Source organism: Sylvia atricapilla, chromosome 28 (assembly GCF_009819655.1).
Source record: "Sylvia atricapilla isolate bSylAtr1 chromosome 28, bSylAtr1.pri, whole genome shotgun sequence".
Taxonomy (NCBI): Eukaryota; Metazoa; Chordata; class Aves; order Passeriformes; family Sylviidae; genus Sylvia; species Sylvia atricapilla.
The window spans coordinates 4,191,798-4,214,705 of NC_089167.1; the positions used below are offsets into that span (position 1 = coordinate 4,191,798).

Consider the following 22,908-nt stretch of genomic DNA (forward strand, 5'->3'; position numbering starts at 1 on the left):
TGTGCTCCTGGGAGCGTCCCCTGTGCTCCTGGGAGCGTTCCCAGCCCTCATGCAGCACAGGGAGCTCACAAGGAGTAAGGAATGGCCCGGGATTAACCCCACACAACTCAAGAAACCATCAACCTGCCAACAGCCCTTAAATCTCCAGGGATTTCCCTTATAAAAATATTGAGGGTATGAGCGCCCAGGAGCCCAAATGGTGGCAGTTTGTGCCACTTCCCAGCTCTGTGAGACAAAGCTGAGGACGGAGCTCCATCCTCTTCCTCACACCGAAAGAACCGGTGCGTCCAATCCCTGGAAAAAGAGGGAGCGATCCAGGACTAAACAGCGCCCAACGCCACTGCTGAGCTGAGCCAAGGCCCTGCTTCCCAAAGCAGGCAGGGCTGGAACAAAGGTCTCCTGCTCCACAGCGATGTCACCGCAGTGGCAGCGGGGCCGGACGCGCCTGGCTGTGACATTTCAGCAGCGGGGCACGACCCCGACGTGTGTCAGCGCTGCCACGGACGTCACGCCAGGCCCTGGGCCCCGTGAATGGCCCGATTCATCCCGGGGGGCAGCTCCGGGCAGGACCGGCGGCGAGGGCGCGGGGCCCCGGGCAGGACTGAGGGTGACTGTGCCGCTGCCACGGCGCCGGAACCCCGCGGGCCCCGAGCCCCTCGTGCGTCAGCAGGGTGACGCGGCCGGAGAAGAAAGAGGAGACTCAGAAGGCCCTGGAGTCCCCAGTTCCCCCCTTCGCCAGCCAACAGGCTTGGATTCCTCAGCAGAAAGAGGAGAAAACACCCCAGCTCCCAGAGGGCTCCCAGCTCCCAGAAAAATTCTCTCCCAGAGAAAGGGCTCCCAGAAAAATCACTCCCAGAGAAAGGGCTCCCAGAAAAATCTCTCCCAGAGAAAGGGCTCCCAAAAAAATCACTCCCAGAGAAAGGGCTCCCAGAAAAATCTCTCCCAGAGAAAGGGCTCCCAAAAAAATCACTCCCAGAGAAAGGGCTCCCAGAAAAATCTCTCCCAGAGAAAGGGCTCCCAGAAAAAGCCACGTGTGTTGTGGTGACAAGTGACAGTCCCCAGGGCTGGATGGACACTGCAAGTGGAAGTGTGGATACCCTGCAGCCAAATTATTCCTCATCCAACACATGAAGGGATTATTTACTCCTCACATTTTGGCTCGGAAGCTCCTCCTGGGCTCCTCCCTTCCAGAGTCCATTCCCTCAGACTCTCTGTGAAAAAGTGGTTCCAAGTCCTCGTTAGCCAACGCTGGCCATAATTGTTGCTTTTTGGAGTAAAGCAAAACCAAAGCGATGCCAGTAGACAAATGTGTATTTTTAGCCCAAATGCCCAATTTTAATCAGTACCTGTGTGTGCCTCATTGTGTTCACGCAGTACATTTCCAAACCACAACTGCCACAGCTCCCAACCCAAAAAATTTTCCATTGTCACCATGGAACTCAATCTCCCAGGCAAGGAAAAGCCCTTTGAGTCCTTGATCCATCCCATCCTTTGCCTCTCACAACAGCCCTGGATCTCCAGGACTACCCAGGGTGAGAAATCACACACATCAGTCCAGATTAATTTCTAATATTATTAATTTCTAATATCATTAATTTCTAATACAATTCAATTAAATAAGCACCAATGGAATAAGTATGTCCAAACTGAGGCCTCATCAGTTTGATTCAAACACACGGGAATTCTTCTTTCCTCTTTTTTAAAGGAAAAAAGCTATACTTCCGTGGAGTTGGAGGTGGTTTTGCAGCACTTCGGGGCCACTGGGGACATTTGGGGACCTCCCTGTACCTGCAGCAGCACCTGGGCAGGGAGGGGAGAGGACGGGAAGGGGTCAGGGGCTGCTGTGGGGGGCACAGTGAGGGCTGTGAGGGGTGCACACCTGCGTGGGTGACTGCAGGGACAAGTGTCCTAGCGCACTGGGACAGCCCTGGGGACCCCACCGGGGTCAGCACCGGGCCCCTCTCCAGACCAGCACCGGGACAAGCGCAGCCGGCGCTGTGAAGCCCGCCGGGGCCGCACCCAGGCCCTGCACTGGCACAAGCCCCGGCAGCAGCGGCTCCGCTCCAGGGCCTCCACCGCGGCTCCCACCGGGCCCGGGCCGGGCCCATCCCCGGCTCCTCCTCAAGCGCAGTGCCCAAGGTGAGGAGTCGGGACCGGGCCAGTGCCAGCGGCTCCGGTTCCTCCGCCTTCCGGCGCCGCTGGTCCCGGTTTCTCCAACCTGTCCCGGTTCTCCCGTTCCCCGCGGCCTGCCCCGTTCCCGGTGCCGGTTCTCCCGTTCCCCGCGGCCTGCCCCATTCCCGGTGCCGGTTCTCCCGTTCCCCGCGGCCTGCCCCGTTCCCGGTGCCGGTTCTCCCGTTCCCCGCGGCCTGCCCCATTCCCGGTGCCGGTTCTCCCGTTCCCCGCGGCCTGGCCCGTTCCCGGTGCGGGTTCTCCCGTTCCCCGCGGCCTGTCCCGTTCCCGGTGCGGGTTCTCCCGTTCCCCGCGGCCTGCCCCGTTCCCGGTGCCGGTTCTCCCGTTCCCCGCGGCCTGCCCCGTTCCCGGTGCCGGTTCTCCCGTTCCCCGCGGCCTGGCCCATTCCCGGTGCCGGTTCTCCCGCTCCCCGCGGCCTGTCCCGTTCCCGGTGCCGGTTCTCCCGTTCCCCGCAGCCTGCCCCGCTCCCGGGGGTCCCCCCGCACTCACCAGCTCATGTTCCCCTTCCGCCCCGCGCCGCTCCCGGAAGTGCCGCCGCTTTTGGCCCCGCCCCTTCCGGGAGCGCTCCCCCGCCCCTCCGGGGCCGCGCGCCGCGGTGACGCCACGCAGGGGGCGTGACGTCACACGGCCGGGGAGCGTGACGTCACGGGCAAGGCGCGCGGGGAGAAGACTTTGGAATGCGTCCGATTTCGGTGCAAAAGCAGGAAATGGGGCGGGAAGGGGCGGAGTTAAACCGCTGGGAGCTGTGGAGCATCCCCGGGCAGGCCGAGGAGAGGGAATTGCCTGGGGCACTCTCGGGGTGGGCGAGGAGAAGGGTTTGCCGGGGTCATCCCTGCGGTGGGCTAGGAGAAGGGATTGGCTGGATCGCTCCTGGGGTGGGTGAGGGCACGGGGAGGGAATGGCCAGGAATATCCCAAAAGCGGTGAGGGCAGGAGCACGGAGTGCTCAGGAACACCCCGCAGTGTGCAGGGGCACAGGGAGAGATGCTCAGGGGCATCCCTGCGGTGGGCGAGGGGAAGGAATTGCCTGGAATCATCCCTGCGGTGGGCGAGGGGAAGGAATTGCCTGGAATCATCCCTGCAGTGGGCGAGGATGCAGCAGAGGGGGTGCCCAGGAGCATCCCTGGGGTAGGAGAGGGGGAGGAATTGCCTTGGAGCATCCTGAGCTGGATGAGGGCATGGAGAGGGGATGGCCAGGGACACCCTGGGGTGGGCGAGGGCACAGGGAAGGGATTCCCGGGAGCATCCCGGGATGGGCGTGGGCAGGAGGTGTCCGAGGACACCCTGGGGTGGGTGAGAGCGGGGGGAGAAGCAGGACTGCCCCAGTCAAGGAAATCCAAGGGATGTGCCTCACCTTTGGAAGAGCAGGAACCCCCAGTTTTGGGGAGAAACCCCCCAAATCCATCTTGATGAGGCTGGACAGGGCTGGGAGGGGCAGCAAAGTCTTTTTGGTGACCAAAAGCCCCACTGTGTCCTCAGCACCGACCCATCAGCCACCACCATCCGTGACCGCGGGGTGCAGCACAGCCCCCCAAGATTCGGGTGTCTGTGGACCCCCTGTTATCAGCTCAGGGTGACATCCTGGGAGTGTGAATGGGCTTGGTGCCAGCGGGCTGGTGACACCAGCCACATGCCAGCACACGGGGCGGAGGCCTGGGCCGGGCGCCAGGGGTGGCTTTATCAATTAACAGGTGGAGGTAAACAGCACGGTAATTACAGCCAGGGAGGATGATGCTAAACTGGGAAGGTGTTACCGACACCGGTGAGGACAGAGATTAGCCCAAAAGGAGCAGGGGGGACAGATCCGCGGGGGCAGACACGGGGGTGGCCCCCACCGGTTGTCCCATTTTGTGCTGGGATGGTGAGGAGGAGCCAGGATGGGTGGAGGGGGGAGGTTGCACAGTGGCCTGAGGGAAAGGGATGGATTTTGAGGTGCTGGTGGGTGTCAGAGCAAACCCTGAGGGGAGGCAGCCTCAGGAGGGTCCCCCACATCCCCATCCAGGTGTGGGCAGGGTGAGGAGGAAGAGGAAGGCTGAGGCCAGGAGGGTTTTGCTGGTGGTTCCCGCTGCCAGCTGGACCAGGCTGCTGCTGGCCCTGTCCCCACTGTGATGCCCCTCACTGTCACCTCGGGGCGCAGGGGATGGGACAAGAGCTAGGATGAGCCTGGATCTGTTATCCTGGTGGCCACAGGACTCTGGGAGCATCTTCCAAGGAGGCTCTGCTCTCTTTGTCCCCCTGTCCCAGGCGTGTGCCGGGAGGATGAGTCTGGCTCCTTCCTCCAGAACACTCCTCCAGGCGTGGGGATGGATCCACACGGTCCCACGGGAGTAGTGGGAAATGAGGGTCAGGCCAGAGCCATCCAGGCATTCCGTGGATGATGTCTCCTGCCAGGCGGCAGCAGAAGCTGAGCCAGAGGTGAGAAGATCAGGGAAGAATCCCGCCAACATCCGTACTCCAGCTGCAAACTTCTGGCTGTGGGTCCTCATCGCTCCCAACCCCGGGGACGGGGTCTCAGCTCTTGGTGCCCTCCTGAGCAGCAAATCCCATCCCGTGGAGAGCTCTTGGATCCAACCACATCCTGCAAAGCCCCAAAGACCCTTAGCAGGGAGGAGTGAGGCGTTGGTGCCTCCTCAGGACCCCGGTGCTCCCGTCGAGGAGGGAAAGGCAGCAAGTTCTGTGGAGCTGGTACGTGACTGGAAGCCCTTCCCTCCTCCCCAGAACACAGATAGCCCAGAACGGGCATGGAAAGTGCCGTGTTTCCGTAGCAACCAACATTTTTCGTGCAAGGTGCTGCACGCACTCCCTGCGCTCTGCCACCCAAGGGTGCTCCTCACCCTCCTGCTCCAAGCCAGGGGGGTCCTGCCCAGCGGGATGCTCACTCCTGGCTGGCAGAGCAGGTCCCCGAGGCCTGGTGGGCTCCTTCCCTCCTCCTCGCCCACAGAAGGAGCCCAAAGCCTTGGTGCAACCTTGGGTGGCTCCTCGCTGGGGCAGCTCCTCTGCTGTGCCCGTTCCCGGCATCTCCAGTGTTTTCCAGCGCGAGCCACCAGTGGAGATGGGCGCCTCCAGCACCACCACAGCACCCTCAGGTGCTGCTGGGGGCCGTGGTGGCTCTCCCCGTGCACGGCGGCTCCGGTTCCTGCCCACCTGAGCCACACAAGGGGACACCACGGGGACACCGATGGCTCCCAAACCATCCCGCAGCCCCTCGTGGCTGCAGGGCCTCCAGAGCACACAGGGAAGGACAATCCCAGCTCATCCCAATCCAGCCTGGCCAGGCCATCAAACACTCAACCACCTTGAGACAGCAGGGCCCACAGTGCCCATGAGCTCCAAATCCACCTCCTCAACACCACGAGATGCCATCCCTGGCTGGGCCACCTGCGCCCCGAGTCGCCATCAGCCCCTGATTTGCCCTAATTCAAAACCTTTCCAAGCCAAGGACCTCAACAAAGCCCCTGGAATGGGCAGAGATGCCCTGGAATAGCCAAAGCAGCAGCTTCTCCAGGCCCGGCTGCAGATCCAAATGAAAAAGCAGGAAATCTGACAACATTGCCAATGCTTTCAAACCCTGGGAACACCAGGAAAGACCACGGCGCCAACACAAACCAGCAGCACTGCCAGCAAGGCCTTGGGACAGAGGACACTTGCGGGATACTCGACCAGTCAGCCCAGCAGATCTGGACCTGCACACACCAAGGCACCCGCAGACCCCTGGTCTGGGATCCTCCAGCACAATCCCGGCTCAGAGAGCCTCAGGCCTCCCTATCCCCGTCCCTGGGGAAGGATCCAACCACCACACGCCACCGCTCCAAGCATCCAAAGCTCCTCCAAAACTCCTTCTCCCACTCGTTCCTCGTGCCCGTGCGAGCGCCAGCGCTGAAACCCGGCGAGTTATTTTTATCCCGAGCGATCCAGGCTGGGAAAAAAAAAAAAAAAAATCCCCTGCAGGCGCTGCCCCGGGGCGATTTGGCGGGCGAAGGGCGCGGGGGCATTATCGGCTGAAGCGGCGCGATCCTCTTTGGAGACCCAAAGTTATCCCGGCAAAATGGTGACAGGGTCAAGGCGGCGGCGGTGACACGAGCGGGGAAAAACGGGATGGGAGGTCAAGGGCAAAGCAAGGCTGTGGTGGATTATTTGGGGAGAGGGTGGGTGCCCCCAGCCCAGTTGGGTGCCCCCAGCCCGGTTGGGTGCCCCCGTCCCGCTGGGATTCCCCCTGTCCTGGGAAGAAGGGACACGAGGACGTTGCCGGTCGCCTTCGGGGTCACCCAGCTGGCTCTTGCCGTGCAGTCCTGTGGGTAGAACTGAAGGAGAAGGAGGGGGACTGAGGAAAACAAAAGTGGGTTATTTAAAAAAAAAAAAAAAAAGAAATCGTATCAAAAAATAGTATTTAAGGAAATACAGCACTTAGGAAAAAAAAAAATATCTGTACAGACAGGTTTCAAAGTCGCCCGTAAAGAGACACAGCACCCACTTCCCTGCACATTTCAACCCTTTTTACACTCCTCTTACATATTAAAACCTTTTTTGTTTTTACTATCCAAACCAATATAGATCATTTTTAAGCAAATAAAGATATTTACTACAGATTTTGATTGTCAGCAAACACAATATATTTACTGCATTAGCATTTGCTCACAGTGCAAATGGTACAACAATACATCAGTTCAATATTTCTGATTTTTTCCCTTAAAAATGCTGTATGCATTAACTATCATAATTGCATTACAACATGACAAATGAGCAAATGAAATGTGTGTGAAAATTATCACCTTTTCACAATATCAAGCATAATTTTTTTAACCTTAGTATAAGGTACTATAAATCCAAGAAATAAAAACATCCACAAAATATATTACATCTGGTATGATTTTTTTTTCTCTAAGTACTCAACTTTATACAAAAGTCTTTCAAAAAATATCATTCCCTTAGGTTTGTGTGGTTAAACCTGATTGTGGTTTTTTTTTTTTTTTTTTCTTTTTTTGTTCCTTTCAGTTCACATAAATTAGACTGCATTCTTCCTCTTCTCTTTATTTTTTGTATGTTTTTAATGTGTTTTTTGTGGTTTTTTTTTTCACATGCAGACATCAAACCTGGATAGCACGACCTTTTGGCAACAAAGATTTTTTTTTCTTTTTAACTCATTATTATTTTTGCTTAGTTTAGCTTAAATGTCTGAGCACAGTTTTATTAAAACAAAAGAAGAAAAAAATCAGAGCAGTCATGCAATGACATGCACATACCAGAAGGAGAAAGAAAAAAATAAAATAATAAAATAGAGGACTAATTGATTTTTCTCCTCCATAGTTGGGTGGTTGTTTTAAAGTGACCAAATAAAATAAAATAAAAATATCTCACATTATAAAAAGTATTCAGCAAAATACTGGGGTGCTTTTTTTTTTTTTTCCCTGTATTTCTGTAAAGAATTTCCCTTCTGCTGAAAACAAACAAACAAAAAAAAAGGAAAAGGAAAAGAAAACAAATAAGAAAACAAACCCAAAAGCTGCTGCCGGGACATCGCTCCCCACCGCCCCCCAGAGTTGGGGGGACCCGCAGAGCCGCCCCCCACCCCCCGGCTCGGGGGGCTGAGCCCTCTTACCTCCAACACGGGGAGCCGGAGCTTGGGGGCACGGGGGGACACGGGGGGGACACGGGGCCGGGGGTGGGGAGGGCAACGGGTGCTCCAGGCCCTGCGAGGAGAGGAGCCAGATCAGCTCCTTCCATCCATCCATCCATCCATCCATCCATCCATCCATCCATCCATCCATCCATCCATCCATCCACCCATCCATCCATCCATCCGTCTGTCTGTCCGTCCGTCCACCCATCCATCCCTCCATCCATCCATCCATCCGTCTGTCCGTCCATCCATCCATCCATCCATCCATCCATCCATCCATCCATCCATCCATCCATCCATCCCCTCCCGGATCCTGGAGCGCGCAGCCCCGGGGGAGCGGGGCAGGACTGGAGCGTGTGGGGACCCGATCCTGGAGCACCGAGCCCCGGCAAGGCGGGCGGGCCGGCCCGAGCCCTGGGGTCCAGGTCAGCCGGGATGATTCCCGGAGCCGGGCCGGGCGGGTGCGGGCGGGATGGAGCCGGGAGGTGCCGGGTGAGGGCCGTGGGGTGCGGGCGAGTCGGAGCCGGGAGAGCCGGGATGGGGCAATCCAGCCGGGGATCCGGGCGGTGCGAGTAATCCAGGTGCGGGAGCAGGGATCCGGGACACAGGGCGCGGGCAGCAGGGATCCGGGAGAGCCGGGCGAGGAGGGCGCGGACAGCCCGGCCCCGGGCGGTGCGGGTGCGGGCAGCCGGGATCCAGGCAGTGCGGGCGGCCCGGCCCCGGGCGGTGCGGGTGGAAGCAGCCGGGATGTGAAAGGTGCGGGAGCAGGCAGCCGGGATCCAGGTGGTGCGGGCAATCCCGGCGCGGGCAGCGCGAGTCCGGGCAAATCCGGGTGCGGGGCGGCGCGGGTCCCGTCGATCCAAGTGCAGGCAGGATCCAGGTGCGGGCAGCCCGGACCCGGGCGATCCGGGCGCGGGCGGAGCGGCCCCGCGGCAGCGCAACCCCGCTATCCTGAACACCGTGGGGTTCCCCCCGGAGCGGTGCCGAGGCCAAGGGGAGGAGAAGGGGTGACACCGCGCCGCCCCCCACAATCCCTCAAGCGCACGTGGTGACGGCGGGGGCGAGGGCCACGGGGGGCGAGGTGGTGGCGGTGGCGGCGGGGGGCGCGGCCGGGGGCTGCCCGCCCGAGCCCTTCTCGGCCTTCTTCTCCTTCTGCTTGAGGTGGATCTTGGCGTGCCGCTTGCGCTCGTCGGAGCGGGCGAACTTGCGGCCGCAGAACTCGCAGGCGAAGGGCTTCTCGCCGGTGTGGGTGCGGATGTGGGTGGTGAGGTGGTCGCTGCGGCTGAAGCTCCGCATGCAGATGCGGCACTGGAAGGGCTTGTGGCCCGTGTGGATGCGGAGGTGGCGGGTGAGCTCGTCGGAGCGGGAGAAGCGGCGGTCGCAGCCCTCGGCCGGGCAGGCGTGGGGCCGCTCGTGGAGCGGCGTCTTGCTGGGCCGGTTGGGATACTTGCGGGGTCGGATGGGCTTGAGGGTGAGGGGCGGCTGCGGCAGCCCCCCGAAACCCGGGTGGATCTGCTTGTCCTTGAAGGCCTTGATGGTCTCCAGCGGGGTTATGGGGGGCGGGTTGACGCGGATGGGGTCCAAGCTCTGGAAGGGTTTGTGCTCCGTGATGGTGCCCATGTCGTTGGGGTGGTGGTAGAGGTTATAGTCTGGGATCATGGGGAAGAGGTTGCTGTCCAAGGCGGGCTTGGCCGCCTGGTAATCCTGGGGGGAGTAGGTGAGGCCAGGGTTGCTCTGGGGGTCGTGGAAGGAGACGGGCTCTGGGTAGAGGTCACTGCAGGAGGAGTAGGGCGGCAGCGTGGGGTACATCTGGTCCACCTCGCCCTGCGGCGGCCCCATGCTGCCCGCCGAGCTCTGCGTGCTGGTGAGCGCGCCCGAGGACGGCGGCACCCCCAGGATGCCGGCGCTCATCAGGCTGATGATGTTGTCCTGGCACCAGTTGGAGGGCGAGTCGAAAGCGAATTTCCCCAGGTAGGTGACAGTCTTGTTGCCCGGGGCGGGTTGAAAAGTGCCCGAGTAGGAGGACAATTCCTGACCGGCCTTTTCGTTCGCTAAGCCAATGTCCATAACATTATCTGCAAAGTGCGAGAGAAGCGGGGCAGGGTGAGCCGGGAGGGCCCGGGGGGGAGCACCGGGGATGCACCGGGGGATGCTCCGGGGAGCGGGGATGCACCGCTTCGCTCTCGCTCCCCCCCTTCCCCTCGTTTCTTCCACCCCGCGTATGCGGCGCTGCCTGCCGGGGGTCCCGACGATGCGGGGCCGCCCGCGCCGCCCCCGCGAGGAGCTGCCCGGGGTGGGTGGATGGGTGGGTGGGGGGGACACCCCACCGCCGCGCCGCCGGGGGTAGGAGGTACCTGCGGCTACAGGTAGGCTTCCTCCCCGTCCAGCCCCGGCAGCGCTGGGCACTCCGCGGAGCCGGGGCTGCAGCCGCCGACGCCGTTACCAACTCGTCGCCTTCCCTGCGCCGAGCCCCGGCGAGGAGAAACACGGGGATGGGGAGGGGGGGGGGGCCGGTTTAGGCTGGCGGGGCTCCGCGTGGGAGCGGGAACACGCGGGGAGCACCCGCCCCCGCCGCCCTCGGCGCTCACCTGTGCCCCCCGGATCCTCCCTCTCTGCTGGCCCCCCTCCCCGTTTTTCCCCCCAACCCCGCGCTCCGGGAAAAGTCGGCGCCGCGTCCCGGGGAGCCCACGCCGCCGCCGCCGCCGCTGCGGGGTGTGGGGGGGCGGCTGCCACGGCCACGCGCGTCCGCGGCGCCTCCGCACCCGCGCGGATCCCGGCGCGGGCGGGCGGGCGGCCTCTGCGCGACACGGGGGTGCCCGGCCTTCCCCCTCGGCCTCTCGGCCCTCCGGCTTTTCCACCCGGGTTCTCCTCCCCGCGCGGAGCCCGGCCGCCGTCCCCGTACCTGCGGCGGCGGCTCGGCGGCGGCAGCGCTCGGCGGAGCCCTGCAGCGATCGCGCGGAGACACGGCGAGGAAAGGGGTGGGTGGGTGCGGGGGGGGGACGCTCCCCAGCCCCAGCTCTTCCCTTCGCTCCGAGGCTCCATGACACCCTACCCACAGCATCCTCCTCCTCGCCCCACCGGCTCCCCCCCCCCCCCGCTCCTGCCTTTTCCCCATTTTCCTTCCCCCCCCCGCCTTTACCTGCAGCCATCTGGTTGTAGTGAGCCACCGAGTCGCTGGTGCTGGAGAAGATATTCAAAGAGTTGGGGATCTCCTCTGGGTACAGATTGTCAGGCAATTGGTTCATCAAAGTGTTCATGGTCCCCGGCAGCTTCTCCAGTAGTTTGCCTGTCATAGCACTGGAGGAAAAGGCTGGTTCAACGTGGCTCCGAGCTCAGCTCCCGAGGAAACAACATCCGAGTGGCAAATCCGTGCGAGGGAAATCATGCAAGAAGAAAAGTTGGGGCGGGGGCGGCGGGGGGGAGGAGGAGGAGGAGGCGGGGGGGCTGGGGGTGGCCGCGGAGGAGGGGGCGCGGGGGGGGCGCGGTCCTCCGTGGGTCCCTTGGTGGTGTTTCCTCCAGGGGGAGGGGGCGATCTGGCTGGCAGATGTGCTTGTAGAAGCTGAGGGGGGGGTGCTGGGGGGGGAGGATTTAACCCCTCCTCTCTCTCTCTTTCTCGCCGGCTCCCGGCCCCGGCCCCACTCCCCCCGCGCTCGGCCCCGCTCCGCTCGCCGGTTCCTTCGCTGCCGCCCGACTGCTCCGCCGGGGACTCCGCGGGGCCTTTATGCGGGAGAGCTCCGTGACGTAGCTGCCCATATATGGACAGACAAAGCCGAGCCGAGGCCGAGACGTCACAATGGAAGCTCCGCACAATGGAACGTTGGAGAGAGCAGGAAGCGGGGCCGGCGAGCGCGGGGACAGGGGACAGGCGACCGGGAGAGGGGGACCGGGGACCCTGTACCGGGCAAGGGGGACCGGGCACCGGATGCGGGGCTAGCGGAGCCGGGAACGGGGTGTTATCCTGCACCGGGCAAAGGGGACCGGACGCCGGGCAAAGGGGACCGGTGACCAGGCGTGCTGCACCGGGGAAGGGGTACCCGGTACCGGGCGTCCTGCAGCGGGCAGTGGGGACCGGGACTGGACATCCCGCATGGGATAAGGGATACCGGCCTTCCTGCACCGGGTACCCGGCACCCTGCACCGGAAAAGGGGTTACCGGACATCCTTCCCCGAGCACTGGGCACCCCGCACCGGGCAGTGGGCACCAGGAACCCTGGGCAGGGCACAGGGCACCGGGCATCCTGCACTTGTCACCGAGTACAGGGTACCGGCCGTGCATCAGGCATCCTGCACGGGGCACAGGGCACCGGGCACCTTGCACCGGACACCGGGCGCAGTGCACCGGACCGGGGAGAGCCCCTCTCTGCAGCGCATCCGCCGCGCCGAGCGGTGCCGTGCCCCTGCGGAGGGCGGGCAGCGGCGGCGGCTCCAGCCAGGATCATTTTCCCCGGGAAGCAGCGGGGGCGCGGGGACAGTCCGCCCCCGCCGTGCCTGACCCTGCGGCCGCCCCCGGGGCTGCTCAGAGCCAGGCTCTTACCGGGAGGATTTTTTTCCTCCAGTGGAGACCAGGACCGGCCACAAAGCCCATCCCGCAGCCTGAGCCGGCACACGAACGGGATGGGAGCCGTGCGGGGAAAGCCACAGCGCCAGGCAGTGGAGTTTGGTGGGAAGGAGAGGGTCAGAGTGGGGGGGCTGCCGAAGCCTCCAGCCCCTCGGTGTGGTGGCAGTGGTGACAGAGGGGATGGCTCTGCCCCTAGCCGCCCCCTCCCCATGTCCCGACTCCCGTGGAGAGAACAGCGCTTGGAATACTTTAAAAACAGGTAGCACTTGTTGGTCGCCTGTGATTTTAACCTCACCTCCCCCCTTTAAAAGTTTGGCACTTCCAAGGCGTCAGTAATTAGGTGGTTTCGTGCTAAGTGTGCCAACTGATGCTATCTTTAAAACCCTCCGAGTTATATAGCAAATGTATGGAAAAATGCTGTGTTGCAATAGCTCCACTTACCCAATTCCTGCAGGGCCGGCTTTGCCATGGGAGTGAAATCCGGGCTATGGGAGGGCTGCAGCGGGAGGGGACCGGCCCCGGGGGGCACGGACACACCGGGGGCTCTGGAGGAGCAGCGAGGCCCGGGCACCGTGGCTGCGTGGTGCCGGCGGCCGCTCGGGGCAGGGAGTGCTGCGGGGCGCGGGGCGGGGGGAGATTTCCCGGGGGTGGGGGGCACAGAGCCCCGATTTGGGCTGTTTGTGACCGCGGGGGGAAGGAGGGGCCGGTGTGTTCTGTCAACTTCAGGGTCACTGTTCACTTCGGGGCCCCCCACGCTCACTTCAGGGCCCCCACATTCACTTTAGGGCCCCCCACATCTACTTTAGGGCCCCCCGTGCGCTCCAGGGCCGCTCATTCACTGCAGCCCCCCAGGCACTGCAACCCCAAACACCGCAGCGGTGCCCCTCCATCGACGGATCCCTTTTTCATTACAAGGCCCCCCTACCCTGTGCGGAGCCCCTCATCCTGTGCGGAGACCCCCACCCTTTGTAGAGCCCTTACACCTCGCACAGGACCCCCCAACCTGTGCAGAACCCCCCACCCATCCTGCAGAGAGCCTCCCCTCTGCCTTGCCCCCTCATCACCCCCATCCTTGGCAGGGCACTCTCTCTGTTTGGCACCGTCTCTCCCCCCACCCCGCACCCGTCCCGCTGCCCCCCGAGCCGCAGCCCCCTGCCCTCCAGCGCATCCCCCGCCCGTGGCCCGGCGCGGCCCGGGGGGAGCGCGGCGGCGGCGGCGGCGGGGGGAACGGGCGGGGGGAGCGCGGGGCGGCGGCGGGCGGGCGGCCGAGGGGAAGCGCCATACAAGGCCTGGATCCGGCCCCGCCTCCGCTCCCTTCTTTGGCCGCCGGTTCCGGCGCCCCCGGCGCTGCCGAGGTGCGGGGCGGGCGCGGGGCGCGGAGGGGGATGCGCAGCCCCGCGCTCCCCCGGGTAACACCGCCGCGACCCGCGGGAGTGAGGAGGGGGTCCCGCTGACAGCCCAGGAGTGTCCCCCGTCCTTCCCCGTCACCGCATTCCCACGGTGGAGCGCGCCCGCAGCCGCAGCGCCGGGGATGCTGCGGGGCCCCGCCGAGTGCGCGGCTCCCACGGCCCCCAGGCCAGAGCGCGGACACCCCCTCCCAAAATTCAACCGCCCCTCCTCAACCCTCCACTGTAACAACACCACCGCCCGGTTCCTCCTGGTTTGTAGCGGAGGGCTTTGCTCAGCCCTTATCGGCACCCGCGGGCGAGGGTCCCGTGGGGAATTCCTGCTCCGGAGGGAAACTGGGAAACTCCTCGTCCCCACGAGTGCCGGCCCCACGCTCGGCTCGCACCGACCCGGGTGGGTGTCTGCCCCCGAGGGTGACAATGACACGGGAGTGTGACCGCTCACCTGCCCCCTCCCCCGACAGCGGCACCTGCTTCCCGCCGGGAATGCAGTTGTTTCCTGGGGCGCCTGGGGCTGTGGGTGCACCCCAAACCCTCGTGGTGGGGCTTAGGCCGGGTTTAAAGCTCCTGAGTCATGAGGAGCTGCCGCTAAACCCGGCTGGGTGAGAGCGGGACAGCTCAGGCACTGACAGCGGTTTGCCTGGGAACGGCCAGAAGCCAAAATAAACCGAGGCAGACTTGGAGTGGCACGGAACCGGCCGCACGGGGCTTGGACTGCCTTAGTTACAGCTCAGCTCAGTGGGTCGGAGCATCCCGAGCAGAGATCTTTACCCAACGGGAGCGGGGGGAAATAGAGAGAATCTCACCCGGGATGGCTCTGGATGGTTTTAAATTGCAGCCCAGGCTGGATGGAATTTGCAGCTGAGAGGTTTTTTGGGGTTTTGTTTTGGTTTTTTTGGGGAGGTTTTGTTTTGTTTTGTTTTTGTCATCCCACACACCTGCCTCGTGTGAACCCCGTCCCGATCCAGGGTGTTTCAGTAACCTGGATCATCATCGGTGTTCCACGCACATGGATCTTCCCCCCTGGCCCGCTCAGGTGACACCTCACCTTCAGTGCTGTGTCCAGGCCTGGGGAGGACACGAAGGACGTGGAGCTGCTGGAGCCAGGCTGGGACAGCTGGGAATGTTCACCTGGAGAACGGAAAGCTCCAGGGAGAGCTCGGAGCCTCTTCCAGGGCATAAAGGGAGAGCTGGAGAGGGACTGGGGACAAGGGATGGAGGGACAGGACACAGGGAATGGCTCCCCACTGCCAGAGGGCAAGGAGAGGTGGGATATTGGGAAGGAATTCCTGGGTGTGAGGGTGGGGAGGGGCTGGGCTGGAATTCCCAGAGGAGCTGTGGCTGCCCCTGGATCCCTGGCAGTGCCCAGGGCCGGGCTGGACGGCGCTTGGAGCACCCTGGGACGGTGGGAGGTGTCCCTGCCCACGGCAGGGGGTGGCACTGGGTGAGCTTTAAGGTCTGTCTCCACCCAAACCATTCCAGAATTCCATGAAATGCTGCCACCGCTCCTCAATTCCAAGTGTCCCACACCAGCATCGCCCCACCCCCCTCACTCCCCGGGGCCTGTGCTGGGCTTGTGACAAACAGCGACATTATTCAACCAACCATGTCCCACCCTGGCCAATCCCTGTGACACCCACCCGAGTGCTGGCAGCGTCCCCTCGGCACTGAACCGAGAGCGCCCAGCTCCCGGTGTCCCCACCCCGACCCTCCCTCGGGGCCTGAGAGATGCTGAGAGCAGCCACACCCTGTCCCCAAAACCCCGCTGTCCCCCATGGGGCCGGGACCGTGTCCCCCTTGGGTCTGTCACCTGACAGGTGACATCTCCCCGCTCCTCTCGGTCTTGTGACCGAGCGGGCCCTGATTCATCTGCCGGGAACTCTGCAGGTGCTCCGGGCTGTGCTGCACATCCTCGGGGGACCCCCGGGCTTCGAAAAGGGGAACTCGTCAGGGTTTTTCACCTAATTAACGACAGCCTAATTGTACTTACAGGGAGGGGAGCACGAGCCCGGTTTCCGTGCCTTGTGGCGAGGCTGATGGGGCTGCTCCTTCCCTAAAATTCACTTGCGCTGAGCTGAGCATGGACAGAGCTGAGCCTTGAAGGCTGGGGGACATCACGAGCTGCCCATCACCGCCCTGCTCAGAGTCTCGGGAGCTCTGGAGAGCTCCACGCCGCGCACGGCTCCGTGTTTCAGGCTTTTCACTCCACGGAGGGGGAGAGAGAGAGAGAGATAGAGGGATCATCTGTAATGATGGCGATGATCACCGTCATTGTCACCTCATCCCGGATTACAAAGGATGCTCAGGCGCGGAGCCTGAGGCGCAGAGCAGAGCGCGGAGCCTTTCCTCCGCAAGCCCTTGGATTTTCTGCAGATGCAGATCTGGGGCTGGTAAGGTCACCGAGTGGTAAACAGAGTGTGGCTGGTGGGGACCTGAAAGGTCACTGGCCTCCTACCCCCGAGGGACAACTGTGCCAGGGCCGTGTGTGTAGGCGGCAGCCTGGATGGTCGACAACACAAACTTTTCTCGAGCAGCTTGGAGAGGGAAAAAAATCCACCCCGAGCCACCGAAACCACGCGGTGGGCGTCGCGGGGGTATCTGATCAAACCTCCGTGGTTACTCAGGGCTGCGAGTTTTGTTTCGTTTGCAGGTGCTGAGCTGATGTGGCGCTTCAGGGGGTGTGGGATCCCTGTGGCAAACAACAGCTGCCCAGATGTGGCTGTACCAGCGGCAGTTGATTCTCTGAGCATCCCATGGCCTGGCAGGAAAGATGCTCAGCACTGGCTGGGATGGGATTCAGGGTAATCCGTAATTTCTGGGGGAGGAGAGACTTTCTTTGCTGCTGTCGGGCATGGGAAATCCTCATTTCAGGCCAAACCCTGGTTGAGAGAACTTCAGCCAGGAGAAACTGCTGGGCAGCCTTCCTGCTCCTGAACCAACACCCTCCCGGCCTGTGTCCTTCCCAAACGCCGTCTCCTGCCTCACCTTGGTTTCCCTCATTTGCCTGTGAAAACTCCACACCCTCCTCCTCCGGAAATATTTGGAAACACTTGCACTTAAATATGCATGGAAAAGGAGATGGGCATTTCCCTCATGGAAAAGGAGCCTGGTATCTCCCTCATGGAAAAGGGGCCGATCCCTCTGGGAAAAGGAGACTCCTGCAGGGGAGGAAGGGACCCACAGGCAGAACTTGCTGCCCTGGGTAAATCCCAAAGAATGGATCCCCATAAGCCAAACCCCAGGGTGGCTGGTGAGGGGAGCCACGGGAGCGTTGTGGGAAGCCCTTTCCTGCCTCAGTTTCCCCCGTGGCGAGGCAGTGATCAGCCCTGCCTCACCCTGGCAGGATGAAAAGCTTGGGATGGGGAGGAAGAAGCCCTTTGGAGCAGAGCTCCAAACATCTTGCTGATCCTGGGAAATGGATTCTGGGTGGCCGGGTTTGGTTCCTGAAGGGAACAAACAGCCCTGGGAGATGGCTGGAGGCCAGGGATGCACCTGCAGGAGCCTTCGGGGTGCTGTGGGGGGAGGCTCACCCCAAAGAGCATCATTCAACTTCCCACTGCTCCCAGGGGTGGGTGACCCCAATCCCACAACTCCCACTGCTCCCAGCGCTTGGTGACTCCAACCCCACAAATTCCTGCTGCTCCCAGGGGTGAGTGAGCCAAATCCCACAATTCCCTTGCTCCCAGGGGTTGGTGGGTGACTCCAGGTTGTGCCAGTGAGGGGCTCCTGCGTGCTCTGGGGGAGCTGGGAGCCTCAGCGTCCGCTCAGACCGGCACAGGTCTGGTTTTCCAAGCCTTTCCTGTTATTATCCAGCTGGGGAACAATAGCAGTGGCAGCTGGCGCAGTGTGACCTGGAGATAAGGAGACGGCTGATTAGCAGGGAAACGACAGAGTAGGCCCTGAGTGAAAGTGGTCCCGAGGGAGCAGCACCGGTGGGAAGGATGGGATTCCAGCCAGGGATCAGGCACGGAGCGGGCTGCAACCCCAAAGATGATTTTATGGGACCAGCAACAACCTCAGTGTGGTGGCCCCAGACAGGAGCCCTGGAGTGACCCCACGAGGCTTTGCACAGAGGGACCACAAAGGCGTTTTTTAACGTGAAACCAAGAAACAGAAGAGGAACTGGATGCTGGACTTGCAGCTCCCGGAGCTGTTCCATGACACGACACTCTGGAGATGTGAGCGATTGATTCCCTGACGGAGAGGAGCAGAGTACATCAGAACCCCCCAAACCCGCCACAGCCAATGGAAAAGGGCTCGGTGTCGTGTCAGCACCGAGGGTGAACCCAGCACGGTGTGAGGGGTGGGATGTCCTCCCAGACACCCCAAAGGCGGCCTGCCTGGGAAAAAGCGCTGCTCCCCAGGGCTGCCCTACAAGCAGCGCGGGAGAAACTGGGGAGAGGCCAAAGGCGAGGGATCTGTGAGCCATTGAAACCAGCCCGGGGGGGAATTCACCATTTCCTAGCAATGAGGAAATGTGAGGCTGGCTGAGGACCCGCGGGGCTGCGGGCAGGGAATGGGAAGCGAGAGCTGCCGACAAGTGAGGACAGGCCGGGCCGGGGCCGCGGGGCGAGTCCGTCCGTGCTGGCCGGGGAGAGCAGGGGCGGCTGGCGGAGCCATCCAGCTCTTTCCACCACACCTCGGGATGCAAAAAGCCCGGCAGGCATCCGCCTCATCCCGCAGCCAGCTGGGATAAACAGGGCAGCGCCAGCCACGGCAGCTCCCGGGCAGGAGAGAGGCTGCTGGGCTGGGACCACCGTATCAAAAACGCTTTGGGTTTTGGGGTTGGTTTTTTTTTGTTCTGCCGAGGAGCGTTTTGGGGCAAACCACATCTGAAGGTGCTCGTGGTTCCCGGAGGAGTGGGAGAGGCTGAGAGCTTCCCACTGCCGCGGACAAACCCGGCTCAGAGCGACTCGGGGAGCAGCTGAAAGAGGAAACAAAACTGGGCTGAGTTTCTCCCCACTGAGCATCCCTCGGATGCTCATCCTGGGATGCCTGGCGGCGTCTCTGGGCACAGCTGAGCTGCTGCTTTCCCTCAGGAACAGCTGGAATTTGCATCCCAGGATGCTGCCAGAGCCTGGCGGGATGGTCCAGCCCCAATGAGCAGAATGAGTGCCCAGGACTCCAAAACCAAACCAGCTCTAGAAGGGCCCCGGCCCCCCAAACAGCCTCACAAAGCTCCTCTGATGTTATACAGCATTTTGGAGACCAAATAATAATTAATTATTGCTATTTAACAGAACCATCACTGCAGGACCACCCTGCGTGCCCTTTGCTCCCTGCCAGTCCCCTCTGAGTGCTGGCACGGCCACAGACGTGGGGACACGTCCCTGTCCTCGCCTTGCCTGCCTTCCCTATTACTTCAGGAGCCCTAAATTCCTGCCACGGCCCAGCTGCCTCTCCCGGGGCCCGCCCGGCTGCCGGCTGCCGGAGCAGCAACGCCGAGCTCCAGCTCCCAGTGCAGCTGCCACCCCCATCCCCATCCCCGCGGCACGAGGGGACCCCGGCCCGGGGGCTCTGTGCGGTCCCCAGCACGAGGATGAGCGCTGGGAGCTCCTCACTGGATCATCCCAGCCTCGCCCACCCCGCGGCTGACGTGGGGAGCCCGGTGTCTCAGCATCCCGTGGGGCTGCTGATGCTCAGCTGGCCGGGGGATTCTCCCACGTCGGCTCCCAAAACGGGCAGCGTTTGTTCGTCCCCAGCAGCACGTGGGGATTTGGGGATTATCACTCCTGACCTATTTCTCGGGGGGGGGTTGCAGCCAGGCTTAGCTCAGGGAACGCTTGGGGAGTGCAGAGATCTGCAGATAGAGGAGCTCTGAGGTGTGAGATATCAGTAATTAATTCGCAGGTTGATATAGTTATGCGCTTAGATCATCATCAGCTGATCCTGCTAATCCCTTCTTGAGCAAGTCTCCGGCTGAGGGGGAGCTGCTGCCTGGCACAGCAGAGCTCCTGGCAGCTGGGCTGGCCCTGTGGCATCCCCAGGTGCCACCCAGGCTTTGGGGGTGCCAGGGATGTCCCCCAGTACCTGCTCCTTGATACCCCCGGCCTTAAACCTGCATTTTCCTGGGGCGAGCCCTTTGCATCAGACCCAGGGCTGCCCCCCTTGAGCCAGGGGCTGAGGCTTTCTCCCAATTATTATTTCGGTGATTATTAACAACAGGTAATTGTTATCCTGTTGGCTTAGGGCTCGTGTTTAGCATGAGCTTCTCCTGGCCTCCAGCCCAGTTCGGGGAAGGAACATCTCCCCTGTGCTGCTGGGTGTTGCTGTTGCTCACCAGGAGCACTCAATTTTCACGAGTTCATTGTTCATTTTGAAACTCCAAGTCCTCCTCTCCCTCGGTCATCCCACGGAGTGGGTGGGATTGCTTTGGGAAGGGGCTGGAATTGCCCAAACCCAGCTCAGAGCCCCATCCTGGGCAAGCAAAGGGGAGCTGTGTCCATCCCACAGCTCAGCCGACAGCCCCCCAGAATCCCTGGGATTCTGTGTTTCCGTGGCTTTGTGGCCTTGGAATGGAGCTGGTGAATCCAGGCTGGAATCCCTGGGATATGCCATTGGTGCTGTAGGTCCCGGCTCACACCCCACTGGCCTCACACATGAGCTCACCCCACTCTGTTTTCTCCCAGCTCTTCACACAAAAAAAGTCATGAAGCCACGACAGTGGAAAGTCGATGTAACAAATACAAATAAAACTTCCTCTGCAGGCTAAAAATGACACCCATAGACAGTGAAAAAAACTTCTCTGGGTGACAATAACAGAGTGTGGAGCTATTTCAGTGTTGGGCTGTTCCATTGCAGCACTCGGCGCTGAGGTTGCGGCTGCTCAAAAGCCACTTCCCCAGGGATGTGACGTGTTTCCTTTCTATCAAACTGATTTAGAAGCAAAACTTTCTGCTTTTAGGCAGCCGAGAGGTTCAGCTTCTCTTTTCTCCCTCCCGCCGATGGTGAGCGAATGGAAGGAGAGATAAAGGGGGGTTGGGCCAGCATGACGCGACTGTACGTGGCTTCCTCCTTGTGAGTTTTTTCCTTTGCTCTTTCTAAATAATCAACAAGTGAACCAGAAAGCTACAATTAATATTTTCCACTCCGTGGAGGCCTTGTGTGCATCCCAGTGAGAGTTTGTGGTGCAGGGCTGGCCGGGGCTGCTGCCTTTGCCCAAGTGCCCAAACAAGGCCACGGGTGTCTGGTGCTGTGTCCTGGCAGGGATCATCCCACCACAGGGATACTGCAGCCAGCTGGGCAGATTCCTGATCTAGATCATCCCTGTCCCCATCTCCATCCTCACCTTCATTTGCATCCCCATTCTCACTCTCCATCTCATCCCCATTTCCATTCTCCATCCCTGTCCTCATCCCTGTTCCTACTCTCAATCGCCATTCTCAGTCTCCATCCCGTTTTAGCTCCGTTTCCATCCCATCCCAACCCTCATCTCCATTCATGTTCCTCCATCCCCATCTCCAGCTCCATCCCATCCCCATTTCCATCCCCATTCTCATCTCCACTCCCCTCTCCTTCTCCATCTTCATCCTCACTCCCATCCTTGTTCTCCATCCCATTTCCCCCCTGTCCCCTCCATATCCCTGCCTCCATTTCCACCTCCACCTCCATCTGTCTCCTCATCCCCATTCTCCATCTGTGACCTCATCTCATCCTGATTTCCACTCTCCATCCCATTCCCATTCCCATTTCCATTTCCACTCTCCATCCCATTCCCATTTCCATTTCCACTCTCCATCCCATTTCCATTTTCCATTCCCATCCCACCAGTGTCACACAGGGCAGTGGATCACTCTGGCCTCTGGCTCCCAGTGATCCCAGCTCACCTTGACTCCTCTCATCCCCAGCTAAACCCAGGACTGATGGTGATAATTTCCTAGAAGGATAAACATCCGATTGCGTTTTCTCCACCAAAATAACCACCGCAGCCACAAGGAGCTGAGGGCAGGGAGGGCAGGAGGATGGAGTTTGGCTGCAGGATGTCAGCAGAGCTGTGACCTCTCATTTACACCAGAGCCTTGCTCCGACCTGCCGGGCCAATTACACCCTGCTCCGAGGGCAGGGATAGAAAAAGAGAAGGAGAAATCCAACTTTAGCAGACTTCCATGACATCTCACGGTGTCATTTCCTCTGCTGCTAATCTTAGCCCCAGTGGCAGCGGGGTTCGTGTTTTTTTTTTCCCTGGGTTGTGGTGTTACCCAGCTTCCTTTTATTTGTTGCTTTCCTTTCCACCAGCTCCTGCAGCTTCACCCAGAGCTGTGTGCCCAGGGCAAGCCTGGATCCTGCTCCTGCATCACCCTCGGGTACCCCGACCCTTCCTGGAGGGGACATGAGCTCTGCAGGACCCTGGTGTGATTCAGCCCCTCCATGGCAAAGAGCCACTTCCTGGAGTGAAAGTCCCGGCCAAATTTAATCCCCCCGACAGGACTGAAACCCACATTTAACCCCCTCAGGACTAAAATCCATGTTTAACCCCCCCCCAGTGCAGGACTGAAATCTGCTCTCACTGCCAGGGGCCCAGGGAAGGTGACCAGCAGGATGGCCCAGAGAGGTTTTTCTGGGGTCAGGTTGCTCTGTTCCACACCCAGACACTGATGATGCAGAGCTGAGCTGCAGCAACCAGAGCATCCCCATCCCTCTCCAGGATCCCAGCCCTGAGCGAGTCATTCCCTTGTGCCTCAGTTTCCCCTGCCTGCAAAATGTCCTGGGCTGCTGTTCCCCGTGGAACAGGAATTGTTCTGAGGGGAATATTATTCCTGGCCATGGGCAGGACAGAGGAGAGGCTTTGTCACAGCGCAGACACCGGGATGTGCCTCAAGGAGGACCTGAGGCGGGTGAATCTGAGCCTCGGAGAAAACCGAGCCCTAGATGAAAGCCTAATTAGGAGCTAATTAAAGGGGAGGTCCGGCTAAGTGGCCAGTAGGCAGAGCTCTGCTGATTTATGCCTTTAATTTTGGTTTTGCTTTCCAAGAGGAATGGGCTGAGGGCAAAGGCAGGGCGGGGACAGTGCCTGGTTCCCATGCGGTGCCACCAAGGGACCCCTGGACAGTTATCACCGTCCCTGTTCCCTCCTGGGTGACCCTGGGGTCACCCAAACGAGGGGCTGGCTGGCCACCCTCTGCTCCCATCACCCAAAGG

The 22,908-nt window shown here is 61.1% G+C and overlaps 3 protein-coding genes across 6 annotated transcripts in view; all 3 read right to left on the bottom strand.

Annotated features, from left to right (window-relative positions):
- BIN3 (bridging integrator 3) overlaps nucleotides 1-2,760 on the bottom strand; it is a 41,641-nt gene extending 38,881 nt beyond the window's left edge. For 2 of the 4 annotated variants that reach the window (XM_066337258.1, XM_066337257.1), the window contains exon 1: nucleotides 2,680-2,730. Coding sequence is in view for 2 of the 4 variants with exons in the window: in XM_066337255.1 (XP_066193352.1) it covers nucleotides 2,680-2,687 (8 nt within the window). In the remaining 2 variants the exon portion in view is untranslated. Of the gene's footprint in view, nucleotides 1-2,679 lie in introns of all 4 variants that reach the window. The other 2 variants (XM_066337255.1, XM_066337256.1) reach the window with 2 other exon arrangements.
- The window catches only part of LGI3 (leucine rich repeat LGI family member 3), a 228,735-nt gene that overhangs the window by 167,728 nt on the left and 38,099 nt on the right, over nucleotides 1-22,908 (bottom strand).
- EGR3 (early growth response 3) lies at nucleotides 6,558-11,414 on the bottom strand. The gene is made up of 2 exons (XM_066337084.1): nucleotides 10,946-11,414; nucleotides 6,558-9,881 (listed from the first exon to the last, which is right to left on the bottom strand). The coding sequence occupies exons 1-2, from the start codon at nucleotides 11,097-11,099 to the stop codon at nucleotides 8,842-8,844; spliced, it is 1,194 nt and encodes a 397-aa protein (XP_066193181.1). The 5' UTR covers nucleotides 11,100-11,414; the 3' UTR covers nucleotides 6,558-8,841.

Bases quoted from the DNA above. Each gene is read 5' to 3' on its own strand.
- EGR3 (XM_066337084.1), bottom strand. From the start codon at position 11,099: ATGACAGGCAAACTACTGGAGAAGCTGCCGGGGACCATGAACACTTTG. The intron at 9,882-10,945 runs GTAAAGGCGGGG...CGCACTTTGCAG, and splicing joins CTACAACCAGATGGCTGCAG to ATAATGTTATGGACATTGGC.